Raw genomic sequence first — 22,118 nt, 5'->3', positions numbered from 1 at the left:
AAAGCGTCAGCTTTCCTGCTCCTCTGATGCTGCCTGGCCTGCTGTGTTCATCCAGCTCTACACCTTGTTATCTCAGACTCCAGTATCGGCAGTTCCTACTATCTCGGGCACAATTTGTGTTCGGATTGGAGATTCCGCACTCAATTATGCAGCTAGGCCAGGTATCAGGTGGGAGAGGGGTTAGGCTGCAAACTGAAAGTCAATCACTGCCACCAATTCAAAGACCTCTACCCTTTAACTCTCTCCTTATTTGTGATGATAACCTAAAAACAGTGAATAAATAACATCTAATAATAACTTGCGCTGCCACATTTAGCGGCAGGCTCTGCTGCTACATGTAACTGTAGTCCCACATGTAGGCCTTTTCAATCACACTAGAGTTGCATCCTCATAAATGGAGCAAGTTACTCCCAAACTTTTTCCCATCTGATTACTGAGAAATGGTGTGTGCGACAAAAACAGTTATAGTTAATTGGATCTTTAACCAGCTCGATAGCTTGAAATAGTAAGCATGATTTTTTTTCAAAATGCTAGATAAGCCTCTGATTTTGGCACCTTAACTGTCCTTAAAATCCCAGACTGGTGTAATGACGTTGGTTTGTGGATCTGACGTTTTTATGGACTGTGAGGGGTTGGGATGTGGATAACCGGCTCTTTCATTAATGTAATTCAGGAGGTGACAGGACTATTCTAAATTTCATTTGATCTCAGCCTCACGCTGTGTGCTTGGTCAAGTTTTAATACCCCCAGAGAAACGGGGGCTGGCTGCACAATGAATATTGCCTTGTTGATGTTGTTCATGTGCTAAGAATATATTTTTCAAATGTAGTAGACCGTAAGAAATAGGAGCAGGAGTAGGCCATTCAGCCCATCGAGTCTGCTCTGCCATTCAATAGGATCCATGACTTATCTGACACTCCGCATGTCCATTATCCTGCCCTTTCCCATAACCCTTGATTCCTCTACTGATCAAGAATCTATTTCAGCCTTAAATATACACAAGAACTCTGCCCCTACAGCTGTGGGTGGCAAAGATTTCCAAAGACTCACAACCCTATGAGAGAAGAAATTCTTCCTCATGTCAATCTTAAATTGATGCTCCTTTATAGAGTTCCTACAGTGCTGAAGGAGGCCCTTCAGCCCATCGGGTCTGCACCCACCATCTGAAAAGCATCCCACCCAGACCTTCACCCCATCCTGCATTTCTTGTGGCTAATCCACCAGCCTGTACATCCCTGGACACTATGTGGCAATTTAGTATGGTCAATCCATCTAACACACACATCTTTGGACTGTGGGAGGAAACTGGAACACCTTGACAAAATCTACATAGAGACAGGGAGAATGTGCAGACTCCACACAGACAGTCACCCAAGGCTGGAATTGAACCCAGATGCCCAGCGCTGTGAGGCAGTAGTGCTAACCACTGAGCCACTGTGCCTGAGACAATGCCTTCTGGCCCTAGACTCCGCCTTAAAGGAAGCATCCTCTCAGCATTTACCCTTCCAAGCCCCTTAAGAATCCTATATGTCTCAATAAGATCACCTTTCATTCTTATAAACTCCAGAAAGTAGAGTCCCAACCTGCTTAATCTTTGCTCATAAGACAATCCCTCCATGCCAGGGATCATGCTAGTGAACCTTTTCTGAACTGTCTCCAATGAAATGATATCTTTTGTTAAATAAGGGACACTAAAACTGCTCACCGTACTCCAAATTTGGTCTCACCAGCACCTTGTACGTTTGCAGCAAGACTTCCCTACTCTTATACTCCAACACCCTTAGAATAAGGACCAACATTCCATTAGCGTTCCTGATTACCTGCTGCACCTGTGTGCTAGCTTTCTGTGTTTCACAAGTATCCCCAACTCCCTTTGTGAGCTTTCTTCAAACAATTTTATTTCTATAAATCAGTAGCTTGCCAGCCCATCTCAGATGGGGAGGTGATGGCTTGTGGGTAAAATTGCTGTACTGGTAATCAAGAACCCCAGCTAATATTCTGTGGACATGTATTCAAATCCTACCAAGATGGTGAAATTTGAATTCATTAGTCCAAAGATGTGCAAGTTAGGTGGATTGGCTGTGCTAAATTACCCATAGTGTTCAGGGATGTGTAGATTACGTGCATTAACCACGGGAAATGCAGGGTTACAAGGATAGGGTTAGGGGATGGGTCTGGGTGGAATGCTCTTTGGAGGGTTGGTGTGGTCTTGTTAGGCCGAATGGCCTGTTTCCACGTTGTGTGGATTCTATATCTATATAAAGCTTGAATAAAAGCTAGTCTAATGATGACCGTATAACCCTCATCGATTGTCATAAAAACCCTGCTGCTTCACTGTTGTCCCTTGGGGAAGGAAATCTATTGTCCTTACCTGATTTGGCCTACATGTAACTCCAGACCTACAGCAAAGTGGTTGACTCTTAAATGCCCTCTGGGCCATTTGGGATGGGCAGTAAATGCTGGCCTCGCCAACAATACCCACATTCCATGAACAAATTTTTAAAAAAGAGAATCGTATGTAAGTCTCACCAAGAAACAGTAATAGATACCCTTCCCTGAAGAGATTTATTCATTCAAAGGCCATGAGTTATTTACATTAAATTGTAACGCAACTGTTTCAGGATTATGACCGGTTTCTTAAAACATTGAAACTCAGGTTAAATGCAGCTTAGGGAGAGACTTCATTCAGGTGAATAAAATATCAAATTATGGAGATAAGGTAACCCAAGAGTACTAAGCTGGATAAACAGGACCAGAAAAAATGGAAATACGTTTAAATTAAAGAAACAAAAATTTAAAACAGATACTAAGAAGAAATTAATCACAATGATTGATAGTTGAATGGAACAACCTGACAAGCATATAAAATAATTTTGAGAGCAAGTGTAAGTTTTCTCAAGAAGGAACATCATATGTAAAGAATACGGGAGAAACCGTGGGGCAATTTCAGGATTTGAATAGAGGGAGATGCATCCCAAGAGAGAAAAATTGTGTATCCATCCAGCTTTCTAATTACTCTTGTGTTTTTGCCTGGGAATGCTGGCACACCCAGAGCTTGTACATACGAGTGTGGCTTTGACTGTTAAAATGCTCTTCGAGAAGACCGAGCAATAGATCATGGGGGCTTCACCCCTGCTCCAAAATTCAAGTCTGTAAGTTTACCTCACTGGACCTTCCCTCCAGGAGATATGCTCTTTACTGCACAACCTTTCTGCACCTCCTGGTTGATATCCACTCACATTTGGTGCAGGTATGGAATCACCAGGAGCTGGGCTTGACCTGAAATTGTAGAGTAAGCTACTGGGCTGGTGTGTAGCAGTGAAGCAGATTAGACGTTAATTTATTGATACAGCACGGAGAAGATCTTTGTAGATTTTCGCAGGATGGCAGCATTATCTGCTGTTTTGTGTAAAATGAGAAGATGACAAAAGATCTCTGAAACCTATTTTGATGAAGGAACGCCATTTTATGGAATGCAGCAAGTTGTGATGATCTGGAATGTACTACCTGAAAGAATAGTGGATACAGATTTAATTGCAACCATCTAAAAGGGAGTTAACTAAGTACTTGACAGGAAGTCTTTGTCAGGGGAGTGAGATTAACAGTTAATTCTTTCAAAGATTGGCCGTGATTGCCCAAAGTGTCTGCCTTCTGTGCTGTATCCTTGATTATATGGATATTTGACATTTGTGCTAAACAAGTCTCTTTTTAAGCTGAAAATAGCTTCAAATCTGTTTAGGATGTGCAAATCTTAGAATGAAATCCAGTGTTGAGGCTGACCTTGTCATATTAGTTGCTGGGATGAAGAGTTGAGATTGAGCAAGTTTAGGCCTTACTTAAGTGGCAAGTGTGCTGAACATCAGAGTTACTTTTAGAAGTGATGAAATCCAACACATCTGTCTTTCCTTAACTTCCAGTATGTAGAAGAAAAAGGACGTGGCCCTGGTTCAGTCCAAGATCTGACTAACGTTGTTTAAAATCTAATGTGAATTAAACTCATTGCAGGAGGGTAACGTGGATTGTGGAGAAATTTTCACGATGGACAACTTTTTAACCATGCCACGTACCACTGGGGACTGTACACTCATCCCGAGGCAGAATCTTGGTGCCAGTAATGGGGGACTTGGCCATCAAATAATTGGAGCTGCAGGACAAAAATCTTAAATTTCAGTCCAACAGTCATGAACAAAATGATGGCTGGTTTTTTTGCAAAACAATCTCTGCTTCCTAACACAATCTGCAATAGCTGTTCAGCTTGGGAAATGAAATCATTTGCTCAGTGAGCTGATGACACCCCAGGTCATCTCTCTCTGGGGTCACCTGTATTAAATGCTAATTAGGCCCTCAATAGGCCTCTGGGCCATTCTCTGGAGTTAGGAGCCCACTAGGGCTGCCTGCTGTGCTTAAACCTATTCCTGGAGGTTTTCTGACGTGATTTCCCCCACATTCCAGCCAGTAATTGGACAACACTTGCATCCTCATGCTTATCCTATGCCAACTGAAATGCAAAAAGACTCATTAACTGATTGTGTGATGCTTGACTGTCTTCCAAACAGCCTCTTCCTCCCTCTATTTTCAATATTTTTGTATCTGTTAAAAGGAGAGGTTGAAAGTATATGACAAAAGAAACACAATCTATATAACACTGCTATGATTTTTCAAGGAATGCACACACCAGTTTCTTGGAGATCGATCTTCAATGTGTGGAGAAACTCCAGGCTAATCCTGCAGGCTTGACAACACCAGGCCTCAGGAGCTGTACCCTGCCCACTGACGAGAGATTGGTGACTTCTGCTGGAACGGCACCTACCCAAGGGCCAGGACCAAAGTCATTGGTAGAAGGTGGCAGGAGAGGGTTTGGGTTGTGGCTGCGGGAAGTGCAGCAAGGGCTGGGAGCAACTCCAAGTGGATTCCCTGCTCCTTCCCAATGCTGGGTCCTTCGATCAGGCACTGAGCATCATTGAATGAGGTATTCCCCACTGATATTGTTCTGATCAGAAAGCCGGCCAGGGTTTGCCTGTTGTGCATGCTGCATGGCAAACCGAAAGACCACTGTTGGGTTAATACCAGTAGCAGTGCCAAGAGCCCATGTAAGGGTCTTAATGGGCAGCAGGGCACAAAGGCCATCTCTGTGCCTTTTCACCTTGGACTGAATTGAGGTGGAGGTTCGAAGTTGGCAGTGTACCCACTTGCCACCCTCCTGCCCGATTAAATGCCCCCCCAGCACAAATCCACCACATGAGGGCACAGGAATCAGTCCAATGAGTCAGAAGTGAAGTCCCACACCCGAGACCTGAGCACAAAATTCAAGCTGACATTTCACTGCAATGCTGAGGGAGTACTGCGCTGTTGGAGATTCCTTTTAGATGAGGCATTAAACAGAAGTCCTCTCTGCTCTCTCAGTTGGTGTAATAGAGACCATGAAACAATTTTGAAGAATAATAAACAGAGTCCTGGCCGATATTTCTCTTTCAGTTAACATCAATCACACAGAATAGATTATTTAGTAATGATCACGTTGCTGTTTGAAGGAGTTTGCTGTGTGCAAATTGGCTGCCGTGTTTCCTATACTATAACAGAATCTGCACTTCCATAGTATGTTATTGGCTGGACAGTACCGTTGACATGTCATGAAAGATGCTGTATAAATGCAAATATTTATTTTCACAGATGATAAGACTCTTGCAACAACCTCCGTTGAACTGAGGGGAAAAGCTTCCTTGTGACCAGAAAACTGGGATATGGTGGTTTGAAGATGTTCAACTGTACGCTAGACGATACAAGTTATGAAACAAGGCTTGATAATGGTACCTTACCTTTTCAGCATGAACTTCAATCTGATTATTAGAGGTGGTAACAATAATATCTTCAGGTGAGAAGTCACTCACATCTACTGTGAACTGGTAATTGTCTCCCATGGTCTTTACATTCCCCATACTTCCGGGGCGGCCTATTTTGGGGGAAAACACATTGAACAATCCCATCAGCTATGTTTGCATTTGGCAATGTGAGTAATGTATACTATTGCATAAGTTGGAGGGTTGGATGGCTTCCATTCTAATGGGATGCAGTCCCATGTAGTTGCTTAGTCATTGAAAATTAACGCTTGAGTCAATTCTATATAAGTGCTATGATAAGCCAAGCTGACACTCTGGTATCCAACATGTGAAAGATATCTACAGCAATATGTTAAAATGCATGAGTCATTATCGTGCCCAGACACTTTTAATTCAAAAGCAGCGGAGTGACCTTTTCCATCCTATTAACATTCCAGCTGCAGGCTTATTATGGGCTGCTTACACTTCTCAAGCTGATGAGGCTGTATGCCAAGAAGTGAGTAGGGAGTTACATTTAGAATATGAGTTATCCAAATCTTATTCGGGAGCCTTTAAAGGAATCCGCTATGCTACAACAGATACAGACTGCTGCAGAGATAAGATGTAGATAAACAATCTGTAATCCAACAACTTGCATCCACAAACACAGAAAATTAAACAAAGTACAGCAGTATAATAAGGTCTGGTCAATTAAAAACTGTTTTCTTACTAACATGTATTTATTTACTTGTTCCTGTCTATCTCGTAGTTTCTCATTATCTTTCTCATTATCACTCTTCTGAAATCGTTATATGTATTTTATATATTTTTTAAACTTCATAGCCCCCACCTCCTTTTCTGCAAGTAGTTTAATGTGCCTGAACTGATGCTGGCAAACATCCAATATCTCACCAAAATGGCATTCGTGTGTAAACCTAAACATTGAGATATTGAAATACAAGGCTGATTTCATCTGATAACAAAGTGTGGAGCTGGAGAAACACAGGGCAGGCCAGGCAGTGTCAAGGGAACAAGAAAGCTGACATTTCGGGTCAGGACCCTTCTTCAGAATTTCAGACGTGAAACGTCAGCTTTGCTGCTTGGCCTGCTGTGTTCATCCAGCTCTACGGTGGGTTATCTCTGACTCCAACATCTGCAGTTCTTGCTATCTCACGGATTTCATCTGACTCGATCTGCCATCCACAATGTACTCCTCTGCTAGGGTCGTAAGAAAGAGGTCAGGGGTAGAAATTTTGGCTTGTTTTCCATAAACCCCTGCACCTGTTCATCACTTGCTGAAGAAAAGGATGCTAATTGTAATAACTCCATCACCATCGCTAGTGAGACTGGCTAACAACACATGAGGAGGTCTGCTGATAAAGTGGCTAGTGTTCCTGTCTTTGAGTCAGACAGTCCAGGTTGAAAGGGCCCTCCAATTCTTGATGACCAAAGGAGATGTGTTCATAACAAGTAGGATCAAGTTGTAAATCCTTCCAACGGCAATGGCAGGAAGAGCAGGAGAGATTCCTAGCCAGCCATTTGATAGTAAGGAAGTCTGAACCTCTACCATCACTACTCATAGCTCCATGTATAGAAAAGTACATTGCCATAGCAACTTGGAATTCTTGGGCTGTGGGGATGCGGGTTGTGGGGGGTGATGGGGCAGTGTTATGACCAGATCCAGTTTCCCTAAATTATTACAGTTCCAGATGGGATATCCCAAATTGTTAAGATCCCAGGTGAGGAGAGATGAACGGTCTCCCTTCTTTATTTACCCGATTCCTCATTTGGTCACGACAAAGTTAATTTTAAAAGGCCTCCTTCCTTGTGAATGTCTTTCTCCCAAATCAATTCGCAGTTTGAAAAGAGCCACCTTAACCAGGTTTTCTTAAGTTAACAATAGCATGAGTTTATTCGTTATTAAATGCAGGAAGAAATAACAATGCATGCACACAGTTTAGGAATAAGAAGTGAGTCCAGACAATAATAATATTTTTAAAAAGATATACAACTTAGCTTCTGTGTCGTTTGTGAAAAGTGGACAATAAAATGTTGCAGCCGTTACAATGGATGTTACCAGTCGCGTTCGAGTAGCCACTAGCACCAATACCAGTAGTTACCGTTTGGCAGTCAATTTGAAATTCTTGACATTGTAGGTTGATTGAGATTCATTTGTCCTGGTTCCTTTCAACAGTAGCTGACTGGCAGCATTCAGATTAAGAGAGATTATTCTCCCTTTCTTTACTTTCAGTTCAGAGGTGTTTAATGGCTATACTCAAAACTGTGACTTTCACAGCACATTTATCCATACACTACAATGTCAGGCCACTAATGCACACAGCCCAGAGCTGAAGCCCCTAACCCTGAGTATTCTTGAAAGGGAAGACCCAAACCATGTTTCTCACCCAGACTGCTATCCTTCCTCCCACTACATTCACAGTCTGAGATAACTTTCAGGAGGTAACAGTTCAGTTTGTAGAGCATTTCTCCCTTTTAAATTCATCCTTTTGAAGCTTCCTTGACACCTTGATAGGAGTGACATTCCATGGTCTCTCTCCAGGCAGCCGCTGAATTTATATCCACCGTCATTTTATTTGTATCGTTTTCATTTTTAAAAAAAAAGCAAGTTGGAATTAAAGCTTGACATGTCCATTGATGATCCAGGGCTATGATCCATGGTCATGACAACGGTTATCTCCATTGGCTGGAAGACCAGTGTGGATCAGATTGGAGCTCACAGCATGGTGTTCGATTCCTGTTCTGGCTGGGGTAGATTTGGGGCTTACAGGTGGTGGAGGTCATGGTGCTGTGTGGGTCAGACCTCTCTTCATGCAGACAACAGAAGAAGAAGAACACACCGGAGGTTGAACTAGATGGTACCTAGCCGCTCTGTGTGATTACACACAGTACACAGTGAACTCACTCACTGAGCCCAGAGGGGTGCTCCTTTTTCTCAATACGTTTCTTTTTATTTACTTTTCCTGTTATATTTACTTCATGCTAATAGCTTTCTCTGTGTGGATGTCTGTGGATAAAATACACTGAACAACTTCTGAACTCTTGGGATTTTGTATGAGGTTACTCGATCTTTATTGGATCATTCTTTATACATGTTGTCATCTGTAACCTTGATAATCTGAGCACGAGCTTTAAACATCAGTGACACAGATTGATCATAGCGATCAAATATCACGACTTTTGAAATATACTTGAGATTTTCAAATGTTTTTACTATCATGTGATACGAATAAGTTTAATGCATTATCATAGTTTCGATAAGCACAGTTTAAGGGAGATGTTTGTGGATCAATATGTAATTTTTACACTTGACCATTAGAAGGATACACATCTGACTGTATTATATCAGATAACATTTGAGTTTAATTGCTGAAAGGTAAACATCCAAACAAGAAATGTGAAAAAACAAATTAGGTAATTTTTTAGAGTTGGTATATTCACTGGCATCCGCAATCCCACAAAAAGAGTTTCAAGACAAGCATTTTAATCATTGTCATTGTCTTAAAATTTGGAATGTCATCCCAAGGTTGAGACAGTAATACAGAACTGTGCTAAATTAACCCAAGGCAGTTGAAAGATTTTTACCGTGAGGTGTTCCTCTGTGCTTTCTCAATCTGCTGCTCTAGTATGGGACTTGTTAGTTTTCTAAATGTCAATTAGTTTTGCACCCTAGTAAGCTTCCTGTCCCGTGATTAGTATACAAAAGGTAGAATTTATTCTTATTCTGTTCTCACTTTTATGTGTCTTAGTTTGTTCCCTATATGGATTTAGACAATTAATTTAATATAAATACAGTTGCATAACCACACATTCAGCTAAATGCACAGTTCCAAAATAATCTAATGTATGGCCATCCATTTCAAAGTATAAATTAATTTAAATTTTGCAAAGTACTTTCAATTAACTTTATCTTCTTCATTTACATTTCTATCTTCACTTCAATGTATTTAACTGGCATGCAATTATAGTTGCCTGGGGAATATCATTGCACAGTAGGTCATAATGACTCCACTTTTCTGAGATTTATTGATCATTATTTTCTGTTTTTGCAGAATTATTTCAAATTTCCATGTGAATTCTTTTCAGATGCAAGACACAATTTCAAATTTTAAACAGCGACATCTCTTTAACTAATTAAACAAGGAGACCCATTCAATTTCTGGTGTTAATAAAAGTGACTACAGAATTCATTGCTCTGGGCAGATTGCACTTACCTGAATATCCAAGTTGCTCACTCCGGGGCCTCAAAAAGTTTCCATGGAGGATTGAGGACTTCTCGAACTCGTCCCCAAAGAGACCTCTTGATTTATCCATGTACTGATCCAAAGCCGGACTCGAAGAAGAAGAGGAGGAAGTGGTGTTCTGATGAAAGCAACGCTCAGATCTGAAGGCAGTACAGGATTTTACACTCATGGAAGGCAGATACACTTTAAATCTCAAAATTCTACTTCACCAGCTCCTTTCTAGCACCCCTGGATGGCCAGGAAATATTGGATAAGCTTCCAAAGACCAAATCGTCTTTTGTGCTCCGATTGTATTCTACTCTGCTTTTATACAGACTCCTGCCAATGCGTCTGACTGCCAAAGTCAAATTTTGACGTTAATTTTAGCTCTGGCCACATCAGGCATGCAGTTGTGAAAATTCTAACAGATGAAAGGTCGTCAGAGTCCTCCAAACAAATGGAGTGATCAGGAATGTGTTCTCATAGCAAACATTCCAGCTCAGTTCGACGGAGAACTTAAAAAAGCAATTTGACTCCAGCACTGTAATTCTTGTTAAAGCTGCAGCTCTGCTGTCCTGAAACTGGAAAAAAAGCTTTATTTAGACTTGAAGCACTAGTTTGGGAACAATTAGAATGATTCAAGTGACATTTTGGACATAAATGATTGTGCATTGAGTTAACGAAGGAACATTTCAATTCATTTAAACAGCCCCTATAAAATACAGCAGAATGTAAAACATATGGTTGTTTTGTCCTGGATGTTTTACAAATGATCAGAAACCTTATCATTTCCAGTTGGCTTGTGCTTAAAGCAATCCAACACAGGAAAATTAATGTGGTATCTCTCAGAAGGTGGATTTGAACTTGGATCTTAATGTATGACAATGGGTTAGAAATGAGTTAAAATTGGGGTTATGAATCCTGGCCTTTGTGAAGCTGGATTTGAATATTCTTGATGTGGAGGTGCTGGTGTTGCACCGGGGTGGACAAGATCAAAAGTCACATGAAACCAGGTTATAGTCCATCAGATTTATTTGAAGTCACAAGCTTTTGAAGTACTGCCCCTTCATCAGATGAAGTCACTTGCCTGATGAAGAAGCAGCACTTGTGATCTCAAATAAACCTGTTGAACTATAACCTGGTGCCATGTGACTATTGACCCTGAGTACTCTGATCACACTGACTTGGGTTTAGTTCACAGGTAGAGTTCACTGCTAAGGAAACACAGCTTTTCTTCAAAGAGATGCAGGAAAAATGGATGGGTATTGGACAACAAAACTCCACTTTAAACTTACCTCTTCCCAACAGATCTGGTTAAATGGAGAAGATTAGGTTAATGAGAATGGAAGTGTGCATGCAGTCTTTGACATTTTAAGATAATCTGAACTTGTAATTGTGAGTAAACCATATCTTCCCAGCGATTTGGTGAATGACACAATCTCCTGTATTGCTGTTGCTGGAGTGAAAGAAGAAAAAAACTTCAAGGGAAACTGGGAGAAACATAAAAAATAGGCTAATGATAAGCATAATGCTCAACAGCATTCAAAATATTTTCAATTTTTTAACATATCTGATCGGACTTTTCAGGAAACATTGATTTTGAATATGTGCTAGTATATAGCTAGAGCTCCGTTAGATTTCAGGATGCAGTGACTTGTTAATGAGAGGGCAAAGAGTAGGGTCAGACTGAGCTTCTCTTCTTCCTTAACAGAAGTAGGTGATCTAATACGGATTTAGTTTGTTGGCTTCATATTACCAGAGTAAGAAGAGGCAGTCAAGATATGTGAAGAAGGTCACCACAGTGCAAGGCAAAGCTGCTGAAACTAAAGTTGTTCTTTGCTGCTGGCTAGACAGTCCATTGCTGTTCGATAAAAGTTGTGAACAAGACTGTTAGAGAGCACACAGAACAGTGATCTAGACATTGGTGGTTAAATTTGGCTTCAGCAGTTGTATAAAATTGGCTGAAGAAGAGTCTTACTGGACTCGAAACATTAACTCTGTTTCTCACTCCACAGATGCTGCCAGATCTGCTGAGTGTCTTCATCATTTTCTCTTTTTAGTTCAGATTTTCACCACCCACAATATGTTCGTTGTGTGAAAGAAAGGTCCAAAGGGCCATCACACCAGAACTGAAATAATTTTTTGACCTGGAGAAGCCAGATCACAGTAGAGGATGGCAAATTATTGCGGTGAGCAACAGCGATTATCCCAAGCAAAGGTTGCCATCAGATACTGGCAGGACTCCACCAGGGTCATCCAGGGGTTTACAAAATGTAGATGTTGGCAAGAAGTTATGTCTGATGGCCAGGATTCGAAGCAGACACAGCTGTGTTGGTGGGGCACTGCCAAGAGTGCCAACAAGGATGGAAATTACAGCAGCTGCCCCTCGTTCGTGGGAATGGCTGGGTAAACCCTGGACTCGGTTACACATTGACTATTCAGGTCCTTTCATGGGCTTGATGTTCTTAGTCATTGTGGATGCCAATTCAAAGCGCTCATCCATCAAACACGGGGACGACGGTAGAAAACCTGCATGCATCTTTTGCAATACATGGACTCCCGGAAGTGTTGGTCACAGATAACGGGCATCCATAGCATGTTGCTTTTATGAAAAATGAGTGGCTGTGAATTGGTAGCCTATTTTACCTACTCATTTAAATTCTTTTCATTTGACTTCAATTAATGACATTGCTGAGGCATTTGCCATTTTAATGGTATCCACGCCCATGTAGATGTACTAACCCTGACTTTCCACCCATGATGATAGCTAACTTTCGGAAATAATTTGTCACAATAATACTACCTAATGATACCGTGTTAAGATTCACACCTGTTGCCTTTATTGACACCATAATGGTTGACATGATTACAGAAACAAGGAATACTGAAAGTTGAGGTCAAACAAATTTGTGGAGTTTATTATAAGGATTTTTTTAAAAAAGGAAGAGCCATCTGGTTATTAAGCAGTAAAGTAGGACCTTAGCATAACTCTTGACTGGGAACCTCAAGCCCAGACTTTATTAGCTTCTGGATAATGGAGACGGGATGAAATAAATCTAAAATATACTTTTTGTAACAATTGGAGTGTGAGTCACTCAAGAAAGCTTCTTTAATCTATTGAGATGGCCAATTATATGCTATTCTAATACTCCAGCAATACCTTATATTTATATAGCACCTTCAACATAATAAAAAGTCCCAATGATTTTCACAAGAACATTACAAAATAAACTCTGGTCCTGAGCCATATAAGGAGATATTGTATGAGGACAGGTGACCAATAGCATGGTGAAAGATGCAAATTTTAAGGAAAACAAGGAGACTGAGACAAAGAGGCAAAAAAGGTTAGGGACAGGATTTCAGAGCTCAGGAATTTGGCAACTGGAGGCATGGCCAATAACGATGGAGTGATTAAAATTGCGGTGCCAAAAGACCAGAATTAGAGGATTGAGATATATCGGTGGGTTGTGGGGATGGAAGAGGTTACAGAGAAAGTTGGAATCCAGACTGAGAATTTAAAATCAAGCTATTGTTTGACTGGAGCCAATGTAGGTCAGTGAACGTGGGTTAATAGGTGAATGGAAGAAATCATTGTCCATTAATTTAATAAAAGCTTAAGGACTTTATTGAATACAATAGAAATAATTTTTTCTTTCTCCCACCAAGAGAATTTCCATAATGGTCTGCTGGGTTGACAACCATAGTTCAACATAGACCTGTAATCTTTTCCAATGACATATCTCTAATACAGGCTTTGAAACAAACCATTCCTAATACTGATAACATTCTTTCTCATGTCCCATATGTCAAACAACTTTCTGAGTAAAGATTAAACAAGGTGTCCTTGCGAATGATAAAGTGACTTCATAGGTTTCAGAAGGAAGTAGGTGGGTCTATCTTGAGTATCTGTTCCTTGGGTTTGGGTAAATGGGATTGAACAAGAGGCTGACTCGGGCATCCAACATCTACTAGAAAAGCAATGTTTGAGAGTGAAACTTCCAGCTTTCTATAACAGGAGGTGCCATATCAGGTTGGTGGAAGGGGAAAAGGTATAGGTAAGATACCAAGACAGGGGTGGAGTGATTGTCCAGAGATGTTACCTTTGAGAGAGATTCTACTTAATACACACTATATAGAGAAACGGGAGGGATCTTATTTCTATTATAAAGATGACAATCAGTCATACCTATGGATGAGCTAGACATTGACCCAGAAATTAACAAAATAACAAATACTACAAATCTGAATGAAGTCCGTCCAAGTCAAGACACAAGAATTCAGCGAGGTACAACTGACCTTTCTGGCCTGACATGAACACTATCTGGGAGAGGCCTTCTGATGGATTGAGTTTATGATGTCTGAGTCTCGGGGGGGAGGTGGGAATAGCATGCAAATATAAATATAGCAAATATGGATGAAGATCTGGGAGGAGGAGATGTCGTATTCATTTTGTAAGGGTTAAGGTCTGGGACTGTCCCACGTTGATGACGTAAGAGAAGACATGATTGAGAGAGTTGGAGGGAAAATGATCATGGTTTCAGCAAAATAAAAATATGTGTGTAACATTGTACACAGTTCCTTAATATATAATAAACGAGTTAATGTTTGAACATACCAAAGACTCAATATAGGCAGTTCCTGCATTGCAAATAGGTTCTGTTCTTGAGTGTGCTTGTGAGTCAATATGTACGTAAATCCAAGCACAAAACAGGACATTGTAAAGCAGTCATTTGTAAGTACAGGAAATGTTCATATGTCAAGTCTTTAAATTTACACACCCTGTATGGGATTGTGTTTGTAAATACGAACATTTGTAAGTCGGATGTTCATAACCTAGCTATAATCTTTGCAAAGCTAGACTAACCAACATGCAACAGCATCCCTCATGAATGGTGGGATTTTACAAAATATTGAATCTTCCACATACAAAGTGTAGTGTGTTCTGAGGGGTTAATGTTGAAATCTACAATGAGCTCCGCCAAATATGATGATGTCATCTGACCTTAGGTGGTAAAAGGCAGAACCACTTTGGATCTCAAAAGAGACATAACAAACATCTACGTCTCCCCAGAATCTTTGGAAAAATGTCTATCATACCAATATGCCATGTATATGATTACTTTCATGCAATTGCTTAAGACTGCAGCCTCTCCTCATTAGACTACCTAGTGGTTTTCCTCTGCCGTATTAGATAAAGCAGCCCTGTAGATCCCAATCTAAAAAGAGGATGGTGGCAACAAATCTATCTTATTGTGACCAAGAGTCCAATTAGCTCATACAACATGGTGCCAGCAGTGCTTTTCTGAAGATTTAATTTAGCTGCGCTATTGCAATACCATGATTTCTCATAACAGTGTGTTGTGAGACTTGACTTAAATAAAATAGCTTGTAGCTATGCTGCAGAATTCAAACAAGTCTGGCAAAATCCTGCTCGCCCCTCTCAGCTTTCCATTTTTAAACCTGTCAGTGGGCTCGGTCTCAGTTTTTAAATTTCTTGTTTTCCCAATTTGGAGGGGAGACCACTGAAGTCCTGACAAATATCCCAAACTTACCCAGAACGGTGGGTGTGATTGCTGATGACCAAGGAAAGTTTGCAAATTTATTGCTGTTTTCAAGAAACTGCCATTGATTTATTTTGCAATAATGTTGATTCTGGTTCTCAGCTCCATTCAACTCTCATCAAAACCCCAGTCCCACTCTGGTCTACATTGTTGTATCATGCGTACAGGCCCAGAAAAAATGCTGCATTTGGTGTTAATGTGAAAATTCTCTCAGTGTGGTCAGACCAGCTACGCAATGCAGTGCACGTTCCTGTTCAATTTGCATTTTAAATAGTTTAATTATTAATTGTCCTTCTTTCATTCCAGACATTAAGTTACACATCAGTGAGGATCTAGTTTGCCTCTGAGCACAGGGTCCCTCATATTCTTGACCTCTGAGAATGGATTGCTTGCAGAACTGATGACCTTGTTAAAAACCAGACATACTGTCACCTCCTTTGAATCCCTCTACAAAAACCGTGTTACTTTGCTCCTTGTTTCAAAGACCTCCTAAAGACCTCTTCTGCTATACTTCTGTCTTTCGAGACTGTTTTTCCTTAATAGCCCTTCCTGCTTTTTGCCCACTGGCCTGTAAAACACTGAGATCCTGTATGTGAGAATGCAACAGAAATGCACCTGAACTTTGAAACAAAACTGAAGATGGTTGTGAGAACACATCAGAAAGGAAATTGTGAGGTGTGGAAAAGAGATGTGCTGAGTGAGCAGTTATTTAATAAAAAACATAAGTTTCCTATTGAATTGAGAGTTAGGTCTCAGTTGTGTTTTTGTGCTAATCAATGAAGTGCCCAACACTGAGCATATGGACTTACATGCTATATTCGAAGTCAGATGAGGTAGACAGATGAGTTGCTTGGCTTTAGCAGCCAAATACTGCAACTTTACCATCTTAGATTCAGTCAAACCAGTCTGGTAAGGAGTGACACCGTTGTGGGATGCTCTTTGGAGGGTCAGTGCAGACTCAATGGGTCGAATGTCCTGCTTCCACACTGTATGATCTCTATGGTGTTTTGCCATTATGGGAATTCTGCAAATCAGGCACACAAGTCATTTGTCATTCGGCCCTGGTTTCAATTCCAGTTTAAGTGCAGCTTTTGAGAATATCTGTTCTAGGCACCCATCTCATCCTGCCACCTGATGCCAGAGATTGCTGTGGACAGGGTAAATGGAAATGCTGAAGTGGGGAGTGGAGTAGGACAAGGTGAGTTTTATCCTGTGAAGAGGGCACAACCTGACATTGATGTTGTCAGAACTGGATTTTGGTAACTGGTTTTGAGTTCACTGGAAATGTTTAGAAACTGTGCATTATGGAGGCTTTGTACAGCACAACACCAGCACAGGTTTAAGCAGTTGGCAGCTGGTGTTGTCAGTCCCTCAAATGAAATTGCAGCTGGTGTTGTCACAATAAACATTTAGGTTATCCATTACACAACATGCTGTAAGGTTAATCACAACATGACCATCCTTGAATCTACCTACCTCACCCAGTAGTTAGGAAATTGCCCAATTTTGTTACTTGCCCTTCATCAGACAAGGCTAACTAGGCCTGAGCAAAGTCTTGGGTATTTGGTCTGATGAATAGATAATAATCTAAAAATATTGGTGTCCAATGGAAATGAGATGGTCAAAAGATCAAGTGATACAGCATTTCCTTCAGTTAGAAAGGTCATACTCCTGAAAGCCAGTTGATGAAGGAAGAAACCAGAACTAGTCTTTACTGGGAATAGATATATTCACAGACTGAAATGTAACAGGAATATATATCCTGACTCCACTCCACCCCTGTATCAGCATGTGTCTCTTTACATATGCTGAAGTGACTGTCAATACCCTCCACTTGAATATACTTAACCTCAACTGATAAGAGGCACTGCAATGTGTTAAATAGTGTCCAATGGAATGAAATGTAACAACAAGAGAATGACAGTTGTTTCTAGCCATCCTTGTGTGTGTCAGTTTTTTCATGTTAGCATGCCTTTTAATCAGGACTGACTTTTTGACTATGCAGGTGGGGTCAGACTCTGTGCTTAATCTGTCTCATGAAAAATCAGGCGCTTGCTATCAGGGTGATTGAGGCTAGATATTGGGTTATTGTGTGGAAAACCCTGCAGCCTCATTCACGCCAAAGCCCTTTTCCCCCTCAATAAAGAAACCGAACAGAGCAGAAAGAAAATACAATATAGAACATAGAACAGTACAGCACAGGAATGGACTCTTTGGCCCATGATGTTGTGCCAGACATGACACTAAATTAAACTAATTCCTTCTGCCTGCCCTTGGTCCATATCCCTCCATTCCTTGCATATTCATGTGAATGGTGTGAATTCACGTGATGTGAATTCTCAAGCATTTGTTCACCTGCTGAAAGTGTTGGACCAAATGTTATCAAGTCCATTTTATTTTATTGAAACTTGTGTACATTGTGGTTCCATTCTACCATGTTTTTGGTGAATCTTGTATTTTTTCTTTTTAATTGGCGTTCAAAAATGAAAGATTTCGCACCCCTTCTGTTATTTCCTCTGTTCTGACAAACTTTTGCGTTTCAAGTCAGAATGGCAGTCAGCTGGGACTCTGCAGTGTGTGATTTATAGAGTCATAGAGTCCTACAGTATGGAGACAGGCCTTTTGGCCAAACTGGTCCTTGCCGACCAAAATGTGCATCCACACTAACCCTATTTCCCTGCACTCGGCCCATATCCTTCTAAACCTTTCCTGTCCATGTTTTTGTCCAAATGCCTTTTAAATGTTGTTAATGTACCTGCCTCAACCACTTCCACTGGCAGCTCATTCCATATGTGTACCACCCTCTATGTAAAAAAGTTGCCCCTCAGATTCCCATTTATTCTTTCCCCTCTTACCTTAAACTAATGCCTTCTAGTCCTTGATTCCCCAACCCTGGGAAAAAGGCTGAGTGCATTCACGCTATCCATGCTTCTCATGATCTTATACACTTCTATAAGATCCTTCCTCAGTCTCCTATGCTCTAAAGAAAAAAGTTCTAGCTTGTCTGACCTCTTCCTATAACTCAGTCCCTTGAGTCCTGGCAACATCCTTGTAAATTTCTTCTGCACTCTTTCCAGTTTAAAAACATCCTTCCTATAGCAAGGTGACCAAAACTGAACACCATACTCTAAGTGCGGCCTTGCCAACATCATGTACAACTGCAACATAACTTCCCAACTTCTATACTCAATGCCCTAACTGATGAAGGCCAGTGTGTCAAAAGCCTTCTTCACTGCCATGTTTACCTGTGACTCCACTTTAAGAGAACCATGCACCTGAACTCCAATGTCCCTCTATTCCACTACACTCCTTAGGACCCGACCATTCACCATGAAACTCCTACCTTGATTTGACTTTCCAAAATCCAACACCTTACACTTATCTATATTAAATTCCATTTGCCATTTCTTGGCCCACTTCCCCAGCTGATCAAGATCCTGCTGCAATTTCCGATAACCTTCCTCACAGTCCGCAATACCTATTTTAGTGTCATCGGCAAACTTACTAATCATACCTTGTACATTCTCATCCAAATCATTGATATAGATGACAAACAGCATTGGGCCCAGGACCGATTCCTGAGGCATACCACTAGTCACAGGCTTCCAGTCCAACAAGCATCCTTCCATTATTACCGTCTGCTTCCTACCATCAAGCCAATTATGTATCCAATTTGCCATCTCTCCTTGGATTCCATGTGATCCCAATCCCAAAGGCCTCCAAACAAACTACTCCAATTAATCCCTGCAAGCTCCTGTCTAATTCCATCAAATTTAGAACTTGAACCTGTGGGCCAGTTTTGCTCTTCTCCATAACTATTTTAAAATTAATAGAACTATGGTCACTGGTCCCAAAGTGCTCCCCCACTGTCACCTCAGTCACCTGTCCTGCCCTATTTCCCAAGAGTAGGTAGAGTTTTGCCCCTTCCCAAGTAGGACCCTGTATATACTGCTTGAGGAAACTTTCCTGAACACATTTAACAAATTCCACCCTATCTAAGCCCTTAACCCTATGGCAGTCCCAGTCTATGTTAGGAAAATTAAAATCCCCCACTAGGACAACCCTATTGCTTCTGCAAGTCTCCCCAGCCTCCCTGCATATTTGTTCCTCTAATTCTCGTTGATTGTTTGGAGGCCTATGGTACAACCACAATAATGTCACAATCCCTTCATATTTCTTAGTTCCACCCAGAAAACCTCATTGGATGATCCCACAGTTATTTAATCTCTGACTGCTGCTGTGATATTCCCCTGAATCAAAAATGCAACCCTCCCCTCCCCTCTCTCCTCCACCTCTGTCCCACCTAAAACACCTGTACCCTGGCACATTAAACTCCCAGTCCTGCCTCTCCCTTAGCCATGATTCTGTAACAGCTATAATATCCCAGCCCCATGTACCTATCCACGCCCTGAGTTCATCGGCCATACCTGTCAGCCGTCTTGCATTGAAATAGATGTAATTTCATCCAACGGGCATTCCTTGCACCCTGACATGTTCTAGCCTGACCTGTCTCTTCAACTTACTATTTCTGATTTCTGTATCTCCTTCAGCCTCGCACTTGCCTTCCTGCTGTTGAGGATCCCAACCCCTTGCCAATTTAGTTTAAACCCTTGTAGCGCTAGCAAATCTGCCCACCAGGATATTGGTCGCGCTCCAGTTCAGGTGCAACACTTCTCTTTCGAATAGGTCACCCCTGCCCCAGAAAAGATCCCAATGATCTAAGAATCTCAATCCCTGCTCCCTGCACAATTCGTTAGCCATGCATTCATCTGCCACATCCTCCTGTTCTTACCCTCAATAGCACATGGCACTTGAAGTAATCCAGGGATTGCCGTCGTCGAAGTCCTGGTTTTTAATTTTTTTTCCTAACTCCCTATAATCAGTCCCCAGGACCTCATCCCTATTTGTACCATGTCATTTGTGCCAATGTGCACAATGACTTCAGGCTGCTCACCTTTCCCCTTGAGAACGTTCTGCAGGTGCTCTGAGACATCTCGGACCCTGGCACCCGGGAAACAACACACCATCCTGGATTCCCATTGGCAGCCACGGAATCTCCTGTCTGTCCCCCTAAGTATCAAGTTTCCTATCACTAAGGTCCTGTTTACCTTTACCCTTTCCCACTGTACCCCAGAGCCAGTTGTAGTGCCACTGACCTGGCTACTGCTGCTTTCCCCTGATTGGTCATTCTCCCAACAGTATCCAAAACGGTATACCTGTTTCCGAGGGGAACAGCCAACAGGGGATTCCTGCAATCTCTGCCTACTCCCTTTGTATTTCCTGGTGGTCACCCAGCTACTCTCTGCCTGCACCTTAGGTGCGGCCACCTCACTAAAACTCTAATCTACGATGTGCTTAGCATCTCAGATGATCCTGAGTGCATCCAGCTCCAGCTCCAGTTCCCTAACACGGTCTCCCAGGAGCTGCAGCTGGGTGCACTTCCCATGGGTGTGGTCATCAGGGATGATGGAAGTCTCCCTGATCTCCTACATCCTGCAGAAGGATCATGCTACTCCCCTAACTACTTTCTCAACTGCTCTAAGGTTAAGAGGAAAGTTAAAAGGACTTTACCTGAGCTTACCTGCGCTTTTTGCTGAGTCTCTACTTACCACAGCTTCTGGATCCAAAGCTGGAATGGAGCACAACAAGGACAGTTCTCTCTTTCCTTCATATGTTTTTGCAGACTTAGTAGTATCAGTTAGCCCAAAATAATTCTTGTGCAGTTATTTTTAGGAAATGTATGTTACAGTTTGATAAAGGTACCACGCTATTTTTTCACTCTACCCTTTCAGGATTCCTCTTTTTTTAACTCACTAGTGGGGCATAGGCATTGCTGGCTGGGCCAGCTTTTATTGCCCATCCCTAGTTGCCCTTGAGAAAATGGTGGCAGTGAGCTGCCTTTTTAAACTGCTGCAGTCCAAGACAATGAAGGAACAGCGATATATTTCCATGTCAGGAAGTTGAGTGGCTTGGAGGGGAGCTTGCAGGGGGTGGCATTCCCATATATCTGCTGCCCTTATCCTTCTAGATGGAGACGTTTACAGGTTTGGAAGGTGCTGTCTAAGGATTTCTAGTGAATTTCTGCAGTGCATCTTGTAAATGGTACACACTGCTTCTACTGAGTGTCAGTGGTGGACGGAGTGAATATTTTACACAATACCAAAACCTTGAGGGGGGCAGAGGAAACTGCTGATCTCAGATTTCACAGTTGTCTGTGATTCTCAAGTGCAGTGCACAGCATAAGCACTGATCTTAGTACACTGATGACACTGGGCATTTTAACTTACTTCCACTTTGTGGAATCCTGAATAACCATCTTAACTGGGAGAGAAAATGAAATAAAATTACACAAATAAGGTAGTCTTGATGGACAATGAGACTTCTTTTATTTATTCATGGGGTGCAGAGTGTGGTATCAGGTGGTGAGTTACAGGCTGCAGCATTCCTCGCCTCTGACCTGCTCTTGTAGATAATATGTCTTGTCCAGTTCAGTTCCTGGT

At 41.6% G+C, this 22,118-nt stretch overlaps 1 protein-coding gene across 2 annotated transcripts in view; it reads right to left on the bottom strand.

Annotated features, from left to right (window-relative positions):
* Positions 1-21,287, bottom strand: part of hspb7 (heat shock protein family, member 7 (cardiovascular)) — a 25,859-nt gene extending 4,572 nt beyond the window's left edge. The window contains exons 1-3 of one of the 2 annotated variants that reach the window (XM_048615251.1): positions 21,200-21,287; positions 10,049-10,638; positions 5,817-5,950 (exon numbers count right to left, since the gene is read on the bottom strand). In XM_048615251.1, coding sequence (XP_048471208.1) covers positions 5,817-5,950; positions 10,049-10,247 — 333 coding nt within the window. In that variant the 5' untranslated portion in view covers positions 10,248-10,638; positions 21,200-21,287. The remainder of the gene's footprint in view (positions 1-5,816; positions 5,951-10,048; positions 10,639-21,199) is intronic. The other variant, XM_020517897.2, reaches the window with a different exon arrangement.
* Positions 21,288-22,118: the final 831 nt, after the last annotated feature.

This window comes from Rhincodon typus, chromosome 31 (assembly GCF_021869965.1).
Source record: "Rhincodon typus isolate 14 chromosome 31, sRhiTyp1.1, whole genome shotgun sequence".
NCBI classification, from domain to species: Eukaryota; Metazoa; Chordata; class Chondrichthyes; order Orectolobiformes; family Rhincodontidae; genus Rhincodon; species Rhincodon typus.
Note: the sequence above shows the minus strand (reverse complement) of the source record. Positions and strands in the feature narration are given on the sequence as shown.